This window comes from Cololabis saira, chromosome 22, assembly GCF_033807715.1.
Source record: "Cololabis saira isolate AMF1-May2022 chromosome 22, fColSai1.1, whole genome shotgun sequence".
Lineage (NCBI taxonomy): Eukaryota > Metazoa > Chordata > Actinopteri > Beloniformes > Belonidae > Cololabis > Cololabis saira.
The window spans coordinates 20,653,247-20,663,449 of record NC_084608.1 but is presented as its reverse complement, the minus strand read 5'-3'; the positions used below and the strand labels follow the sequence as shown (position 1 = coordinate 20,663,449).

Sequence of the window (10,203 nt, the reverse complement as noted above, 5' to 3'; positions counted from 1 at the left end):
TCAGGAAGGGTTATCATACCAAAATATCATCTACAGACATGGATATTTTCAAAAATCATAAGCAAGTTTTGTCACCTTGAGTGGTACAGACAAGTTAAATTTTGGGCTCTGGCCCATGGACTATTAGTACTGACAGATTGTTCAATATGGATTTTCACTCATGAACTTCGGCTTATTTGACAACGTAAATATCTCCGGCTTTTTTTTTTTTTTTCAAGGGACTTGATAGCCTCAGTAGCCTCACTAAATTTGAGGTACTTATAAACACTCACACAAAATTCATAGAGAAAAGGTTTTACAATATTGGAAAGGGTTTTATTTATTTTTTGGGGGGTGCTATTTACTGTAAGTATATCGGTGCTTCAATAAAAAAAAGGTAAACTTATCATACTGATATTCCCATTCAGATGTTCAGACAATTATTGATGATATAAAATTAAATGAAAAATGTGAACTTCTGAATTTCATGGATACATAATTATCACAAGCAGAATGAATTATCAATCAATTATATATATATATATATATATATATATATATATATATATATATATATATATATATATATAAAAACGAAGACACCATTTTTTTAAATATTTTTTTTCTCGATAGGTAGCGTTATATATATATATAGAAATACACACATATATATAAAAATACCCAAATAATGGAGGACTGTTTGGGTAAAGCAATAATAACGCTACCTATCGAGGAAAAAATATTTTAAAAAATGGTGTCGTCATTTTATATATATATATACACATACATACACATGTATATGTGTTTGTATGCACGCACGCACGCACGCACGCACGCACGCACGCACGCACACACACACACACACACACACACACACACACACACACACACACACACACACACACACACACACACACACACACACACACACACACACACACACACACACACACACACACACACACGCAGTAAAGGAGTAAATAAGGAAGGAAGCAGCAGCCACATTTCAAAATGGTTCATCTCACTTGTTATATTACAGGTGAAACCATTAATTGAAAAAAAATAGCCTGTCGTAGTAAGGAAAGGTCTATTCGTTAGCAATAATATGAAGTAAATTAGTTACCCAGTTAATTTTAAGCGTTAGTGATCAGAAACAGCTAACGGCTGCTTCCTCTGTAACGCTGATATTCCAGGGACATTGAAAGCACCACGTCACTAGTGTGGAAGCGGTCGAAACCATTGTGCTGGTCGTCGCTCCGCTGACCTGCCCTGACCCACTGTACAGCCCCAGCAGACGGAGGGCGAACTGCTCTCTTAACCCTGCAAAACAGCAATATAGAGGAAGTGCAAGATGGTTTTGACATATAAACAAATTTCGTCAATTAAAGGACCCACTGATCTCCACTAACAATATAGTACAAAGACTTCACCAACGACATCGCGCCCTCTGTCGTGTGTAGGGGAAAACGCGTGACCTGTTGTAGTTATGGATTGGTACTCGAGTTGAGGGGGGATGAGGGGGGATGGCATCCCCCTGAAATAAAAACGGTCAAAATCACCCCCCCTGTAAAACTGCCATCCCCCCTTTCCATCCCTTGTCATTTCATCAATGAATGTGGTTTTACTGCTATTTCAACATTTAAAGTCATCACCAGAAAAATAACTTATTTGGCAATTTTCACCTGTTTCAAGTAAATTTTCATTTGTAATAAGTAGGAAAATCTGCCAGTGGGACAAGATTTATCTTCTTATTACAAGCAAAATAATCTTGTTCCACTGGCAGATTTTTCTACTTGAAACAGGTGAAAACATTTTTGTTTTTTCCAGTGATGAGTCTTGTTTTCAGTGTAATGAGATTTTTTTTTTTTACTAAAATTAGACATTTTAACTAGAAATAAGACAAATATTCTTGTTAAGATTTTGAGTTTTTGCAGTGATCCATTTTACTTATCCTGTGAAGGACAGAGTTATATTGATAAGTTTAGAAAACTGTTTTTTATTGTTGTGTTTTGATGTATTTGATGTAAGCCCAGTGGATATTTAAAGCGATGGCTGCATTTAACTGCTGCTATGTCATTCCTGCAGTATTTCTGCAGGTGTTTTGGTCAGTGCTATTATTTGTAATATATTATCTTATTTGTAATTAGCACAAATTATCTGTCCCCATATGATAAAATCCTACATCCCCCCTGATTTTTTTTTTTACAACTCGAATACTGGATATACCTTAAAATACGCTATATTGGTTTAATACATGTTGATTTCTAACTCATAGATTAATGAGCATGGCATCAGTGTTAAGTGACGGTTAAGTTTGGTTTCTATTATAACAGCGTTTTTTATTCCCTTGTGATATCCAAAGCCTGAATTATGGTTCTGCGTTAAATCGACGCAGAGCCTACGCCGTAGGGTACGGCGTATCTATGGCGTAGTGTACGCGGCGACGCGCGCGTAAGCTCTGCGTTGGCGCGGAACCATAAATCAGCCTTAAGGGTTCCATTTCCACAAGTGATGGGCTGAACTGATGAGGCATCTCTGAGCTGAACTGCGCCGGAAATCAAAGATTTGCATTGATTATAAAAAGAGATTGAAGGTCGTTTTTGAAGTTAGATGTGGGCAGAGCTCTTGCCAGCAAAGAGAGACCCAGTGAAGACGACTAAAGGTGATAAATTATACTGAACATTATGGGCAGTCAGGATCTAATTGGACTCATTTGAGTGGCAAGAATCCCAGCAATAGAAACCCTGCACAGGTCAACACACACATCAAGACTTTTATGACCGTCTCTAATACGTATCCATGTAGTTAGGTATTCATTTAGTTATTTCTGCAGAAGGCATTTAACAAGAATGAAACAAAAGTAAAACAACTAACCTTTAAAATGGATCAAATGCAGTGTGAACTGGGGCTGGAAGCCATTTTTTTTAATCCTCCCTGTTCATGTCGACAGGAATTACATGAACAGTGAGGCAGAAAAGCTTCACCGTGTCTGATGTACTGCTGTGCCAAATTAATAATACATTACCTTGTTTTTACTTCTTTTTTTTTCCTGTTATCTCCACAAAAGGCTTCCATGGAGTCACCAACACCGATAATCTTATTTGTCTGGCAGATTTGTAGCATGAAGGCCTATGAATGTTAATGTTCTTCACACACCATCAGCGGCCACCAGGTGGCACTGTGCCTCAACAAAAGGTAATAAGACTTCTCCTCGAGCAAATACTATTAATTACTGGACTTGTATGTAAAGGCAGTTCAGGTATGGTTACCTCTGAATTGCCTCCATGCATCAATCACCTGGTTTAATGCTAATATTACAGCTACACACATACTTTACTGTTGTATTTGGGAGAGTAGGCAACATTTTCCAATAACACTCAAGTGCTTGTTTATATTTTCTTTCCCCAAGTAGGATAAACAAACCTAAAAGCTTCAAATACCCCTTAAAAACCCTATGAACAAGCTAAAGTAAGTGACACTGGAGATGATTCATAACATCCTGCATTAATGTTGTCAGTTACAATCCATCTCAAGGTAATAGTCTTAAATAAATCTCCTAGTAATTGAGATGAATCCCTCATTTCAATGACATGCCTGGTTTTTAAGACCCAATTACCACTATGAGTTCTCTGGCCCAGCTGATGTGCGGAGCTGCAGCGCCGACATGAGAGTGGATGTGGAGATAAGAGAGAATGGAGGGATGGACTCGGTCCAAACAAGGATGGATATCTTCCTTGGCAGCACGGCATCAGAGGGCAGGTTGATTTATGACAAGCACACACAATCTTAATTTGTGCTCAACCCGATAATGCATTTTAAGGCCAGAATAGTTCTGCTCAGTGTTTCTTAACTGGATGTTTCTTTAATTATATGTCAGAGGCCGTAAAAACGCAAGCGGAAATACCTCCACAAAGCACTGTTTTATGTCTCGGTCATAACTGTAAATTACCAGCAACAAGAAAACCGGAAGACTAATGGAAGGAAAATGCAAAAAAGAAAAGTGGGTTTATTTATGTCCATAAACTCTTTTCTCACCCTGTTGGTACACCGACAGGCCTCATCTGTATGATACATGTGCTATTCAGGTAAGAGATTGTTCGCCTTCAGGCACGGGTGGAAACAAAGCCTCCATCTGTCACACAAAGGGAAGAGCAGCAAACCTGTACAAATACCAAATACATGACTCAGAAGGGGCTTTTCTAAACATGTACATATTCACAAAACCTTAATCATACAGTCCTTTTCCCCGCCTTAGTCCAGCAATATCAGTCACTACACTTCAGATGCTGTGCGCACAAACAATATGGTGATTAGACATAACTGTAGCTATAAGTAATTGTAATATTTGAGAAATCACAAACTGGAGTTTCAATGACTTCTACATGAAAATACATGATAGCTGTACACAAAAACTCTGCAGCCCTTTGTACACCACAAGGTGGCTTTAGAGTCCAACCGCCTTGCTGCTATATTGCCTTTTTCACACGATGCTACTTGATCTTTGGTGAAAAACAAGTCTCCAATCATGTTAATTACACAGAAATTGTTGCTCTTTTTTTTCCTTTCAGCACCAATAGTTTCTGCAAGAGTCAACTGGATTGTTGTTTTTCTGGAGATTTCCAATAAGTCACTTAACATTTAAATTACTTAAAAGGAGCAAGTATTTAAAAGAAAAGGCTTCCTAGCCCACCTCACCCCTTGCTCTTCGTATCTTCTCACCCTCAGCTTGGCAAGCACACACACTAACACACACACACAGTAAATCAGTCAGTGCATCATTTGCTTTCCTTCTTTTTTGAGTTTTTTTTTTTTTTTAAACTCCAAAGCAACCTCTGAGGCGTCGAGTCTGTGGATGCAGAGATGGAGAAGCCATCGCCCCGCTCAACTCAGCTCAAACCCAGCCGAGGACTCGATGGCGTACAGCAGTTTGTTCCTCATCGAGTGCTGGTCGCAGAATTCGGGGAGTTTGAGCAGGTTCATGCAGGTGCTGGCGGTGGGCAGGCGCTCAAGGTCGGAACCGCCGTTATGAATGCAGAAGGCCGGGTGAAGTTCCTGTTGGAAAACGTTACAGTGTTGATTAGCACTGGACATATTGGCAATAATCGCAAGGAGAACTCTGTACATCTTTAAGTGTTTAAAGGCAGACGGAGAATTAATCAACACGTGTCAGTAATGGTCACCGTTTCATAACCAATTCCTATTAGGCAATAAATGTCAAATTCCACAGGTGGATAAATGTTAAAATAGAGACATTAGGAGCTACGCTAATACAGCAAAAGTATAAATTTAGAAAATCAGCTTAGTGTTTGAAAGGTGCCGAGGAGGGAACGAGCCAACAGTTTGACCCTTGGATGAGATGCTGGAGGGATGGTCACTTCATGTTGTCCATCTGGCCCTTTATTTTTCCTCTTAAACCAAAGCTTGCAGTTGATGAAGCCACCTCATCTACAGACTGTGACACTATCTGTTTCCATCACGAAAAAGCTACTCCAAACTAATTTTATCCTGCTATTTAATATTAGTGTATACGGCTCAGTGGCCATACTTACCCGATTAAATGGCCCTTTGGGGGCTTAGCCATCATGACCCCATTTTTCTGACAATTACCGTATTAAACTATCATTGCTTATTGAGGAAGTGTTATTACCACGGTTATCATTCTGAAGCAGGGAAAAAAAAAAACTGTTTTCATCATCTTTTTTTAAATGGCTTCTCCTGACAGAGCTATTTCTCCTCTAATGAATCCTGGGCCGTTTCACGACAGCTAATTAAGGTTTGGCTGGCTCAATCTGAGGGCTGGGTCAAGGGCCGCTCCCCAACGAATTACCGCCCTTTCAGGCCCGGAGGAGGGGAGGATGGGAGGGCTGGCGTTTCCACTCTGACCAGAGTCAAAGATATGAGATGAAGATGGAAACAAAAACGGAAAAAAATAAATAAACGCCCTTGCTGAAGAATTTAAGGTGAGCGCTGTTCCCTCAGTACTGCAGACCAGCCATTAAATTTCCTTAACTAATGACGGTAACAAGGATATTTTACTAATCATGTCATGATTACAGCTTCTGGTCAGACAAAGTGTGACATAAAAATTCTTTAATGGCTCTGAGCACCACTTTCTGCTATTTCTCTCATCTCTAACAGCATAAGTGTTCCACACATCATGTCAGTGATGAAGTGAAACCGTTTCCAATTAGGAAATCATTTCAGAAATAACTATAATGATTCAGCAATGTTAAGAGTGTGCTCAGAATGAGACGGAGGTAGTTGCTTGGTATATTCATCTCATAAGGAACTGCTGCTATCTGCCATGTGACACCTAAGGGAAAAAGGTGAAAAGTTCAACCTCCTACCAGGTTTTGAATGGCTATATTTGTCCAGACAAAGGCCCCAGCCAAGCCCACACATACAGAGCTGCAGACAGACTTTCAACAGAGCGAGGTCATGAACTATAAAACAACAGTTAACGTGAAGATAAGACTTCACAGCAATGCTCTGCTCTGAATGCACCAAACTGGAAAATTATCATTTTGAAGGGTCTTTATCAGTCTTTATCCAAGTATTTTTGTTACAACTCCATTAAGATGAAAAACACCTTTCAGTTGAGTCTGGAAAATCAGCAGATAATGGTAGTATGCAAAGTCTGCAAAGTTAACTACAGGAAGGGGATGAGGACAAAAGACGAGGTGAGGGGAGAGTTCCCGTCTGGGGTGGGCTCACCTTAAAGCCCAGCAGTGGTGGGCGGGAGCAGCTGGTGACAAACTTTAACAGCTTACGCTTTTCTTCTTCTGTGAATCCATCAACCACTTCCCAGAAGATGGTGATGACGGGGTGACTGGCTGTGTATCCGCCTACAAGGGATGATCGAGGACATTATTATATTACTTAACCTTCATATTTACAGATTGTTCATAATTGTTCAAGAAACAAATTTACAACCCCTACCCAGCCATGCCAAAGTGTTTAAATCATTTAATGCTTTTTGTTTTGCATCCTTATTATTATTATCATCAGAATTAAATTGTGCATTTTTAGACAGAAATGGAAAAAAGACAAAAACAAAAGGCAGATATAAGAAATTCAGATAACTGTAAATATTACATCAAACTTCAGCACATACCTGAATAATTAGTGAAGTTTTTCAGGTCGTCAAGAAGAATTGGCACATGAGCTCCAGATATCAGCACCTATTAGGATGCAGAAAGCATGTTTTTGGTTTCCATGAATAATAAAAATGTTCAAATAAAAAAATGTTTTGTCATGTTAAGCATGGTACCTGGATTTCCTGCTGGTCAAACATACGCAGCCACTCAAGGTTGACCACATTGGCCAAACCTTGTCTGAAGGCCAGGCAGTGAGATCTGATCTGCTTGTTTAGCCTGTAGTCGGCCACCAGATGGATGTAAGCTATCCGGTTTGCTGTGGTCACAGGAATATCTTTGCCTCCCAGCTTCAGTTCAACAACCTGGATCAAAAAGATGGAAGACATTTCAATAGGCTTAGTTGGTGTATTCACAGCTTTTGGTTTACAAACATTTGTGTATTCTGACATTTGGAAACTCCAGCATCAAGTAACTGCATTTCATGTGGATCATAATATGTTCAGGTAACAGAAGATCAACAAATGATAGCATTAATTGGGCAAGCTTGATTTAATCCCTCCCCCAAAAACATTTAAGGTAATGAGCTAAATGACTGTGTGCTTGAGTGCAGTTCAGAGTTTCTAAAAATAGCATCATTGCTGTACATCTGGTCCAATATCATTTGGCCTGAGGTTTCTCTTTTCATTAGCTTTAGACCAGTTATAACTTGATAAGATGTGCTCATCTCTGTTCATAAAGTCAGGTGTCTGATGACATTATGGCATCAACGAGAGGACAAAATGTCAGGTTCATCTTTTTCATCTTTACTTACAATCTATTTGGCACATTTATCCAGCACAAATAAACATGTGCAGGACAGGAACTTGGTTTCATTTTAACACAATCTTGTAAATGCTGGTAAAATAAGTTGAAAATCTAAAAGTCATATTTTTAATGCATCTTACTTGAGCTAAAAAAAAAAGCAAACAAAAAAAAAAAACACAGCCTGATCTATTGTTTTTATTGCCCCAAATGCCGCTACACTTAATGTGGCAATCCACACTGGATGAAAGCTTGAACACTTGATGCTTAATTAACAGAAAGAAGTACAGAGTCGTGAGCACTTATTGTTCTCAATTTTCCTGACAAACTTTCTGTGCCCTTCTGCAAAGTGAAAAACAGTTTAAAAAATATATATCTTGCCATCAACTCGTGCCAGATAGGAGCAGTGCATCAACAATGAGTATCGCTCATCCAAAAAAACTCACTGATAAACACTTAACAGGATATTTGTTTAACAACAATACAAGCAACAGCCAAAAACTGCAGTGAGCGTGAATCAGCACGGCTCTGACGCAGTTTTAACAAAAACTGATTGATAAGTGTCACAAAGGTATCTAGTACAGTAATAATGAAAACAGACTACAGTATAATGTAAAGCGGTCCTCTTGTTCTGTCCATTCTCTCTCCGTTGGTTACTGGCAGGTAACCATTTCTATCATTTTCTCCCTCACAGTGGATTCTGATTATGTGCTAATGTCAGAGAATTACTGCCGTTATCTTGTTTGCTTTGGCTATCTCACGAGGGCAAATGCAGGGCAGACTGCTCCCGGGTATGTGCTTAATCTTTCACAAATTGTTTTCCCTATCATGTTTGCGATGCCTTATTTGCAATCTGGAGGGCCACATTGTAGCTCAGGTGTTTCAGCGGTTGTTTGAGAAGAGCCAACAAGACACGTTAAGGCCCTGAGCAAACAGGCGCTTCATGTAGAGTGCAAGTCTGCGCAGGTGTCTCAAAGTGGTGGAGGTGGCCTGAATCTGGGGGGGGGGGGGGGGGGTACTTAAGAGCCGCTGGCTGCTTCTGTCAGGCATATTGGGAGATCATTTCTGGGGGAAAGGCAGGTGGAATGATCAACAGAGCTGATGTGTTCCCTGCGCTGAAGCAGAGCTCGAAGCGGCGGTGGCAACGTGCTTTATCTCTATCAGAGCTGAAAAGTGGTGCATCAGGATGGAAATGAATTATTAACGCCACAAAGAAAAAACAAACAGAAGGAAGGCTGATCATAGTACTGACGAGATCTGGAAAAAAGGTGGGAAATAAATACACACGAATCATTTATCTATCTCAATCTCACACCAATCCCTGACCCCAGTCACCTGAGCTTCTCCGAGATCATTGTTGACGATGGTGAAGTTGAGGCCCAGCTCTTCCACGTCACCTTCATAGCTCTTGAGGAAGAGAAGATTACGATAGACCTCTGGGTCCAAAGAGGCCAAGTGGTGGATGTCTACATCTGCACTGGTTCCCAGAAGTTTGGACAGGAAGAAACTGGCAAAGGGCAGCTCCACCAACATGTTCTCATACAGCGCCTGAAGAAAAATGTGGACATTATTTAGAGGATAACACCAATATATGCAAATTCAACCTTTTATACTTGTTATTTCTCAGATTATACACTGTATACTAGGGCTGGGCGATATATCGAGATTTTAATATATATCGATATATTTTCAAACGCGATATGGTACGAGACAATATCGTTTATATTGATTATTTAAAAAAAAAAAAAAAAAAAAAAAAATTTTTGGATTTTGTTTAGCTTATTTTGTGACAAATTGAATTGGATGTTTTATTTGAGATTTGCACAAATGTTTTGTTATTTGCACAACTGTCAACCTCAGTGGAAAAGTCTGCCTGTTACTGTCTACATTGTATTAATTGCACAGTGTATTTTAATTTAATTGTTATGCAGGAAAGGGATATTTGTTTTATTTTATTCAAGAAGCATTTTTATTCTATATATGCAGGCAGTTTATTTTTATTTCATTGGTTTTATACATTTTGATATTGTGCAGCCATTTGGCACGAGGCTTTGTATTAAAATTGACTGCTTTTTTAAGGGTTTGCCTCAGAAAAAATGAAGCTAACAAAGATGCTATGCTATAATGCTTTGGGGAAAACCCCAATTATGGCACAGAAAAAATATCGATATATATCGAGTATCGCCATTCAGCTAGAAAATATCGAGATATGACTTTTGGTCCATATCGCCCAGCCCTACTGTATACACAAGACTGCTATACACTAAACTGTCACCGAATAAAAGATAACTAAATGGACAATAGCCTGGATCAAGCAGTAGGCATA

The 10,203-nt window shown here is 39.3% G+C and overlaps 1 protein-coding gene across 1 annotated transcript in view; it reads right to left on the bottom strand.

The window, feature by feature from the left end:
* Positions 1 to 3,954: 3,954 nt before the first annotated feature.
* Positions 3,955 to 10,203, bottom strand: part of ube3c (ubiquitin protein ligase E3C) — a 33,023-nt gene continuing 26,774 nt past the window's right edge. The window contains exons 20-24 of the mRNA XM_061713614.1: positions 9,213 to 9,425; positions 7,250 to 7,438; positions 7,094 to 7,160; positions 6,694 to 6,824; positions 3,955 to 5,031 (exon numbers count right to left, since the gene is read on the bottom strand). Coding sequence (XP_061569598.1) covers positions 4,861 to 5,031; positions 6,694 to 6,824; positions 7,094 to 7,160; positions 7,250 to 7,438; positions 9,213 to 9,425 — 771 coding nt within the window. The 3' untranslated portion in view covers positions 3,955 to 4,860. The remainder of the gene's footprint in view (positions 5,032 to 6,693; positions 6,825 to 7,093; positions 7,161 to 7,249; positions 7,439 to 9,212; positions 9,426 to 10,203) is intronic.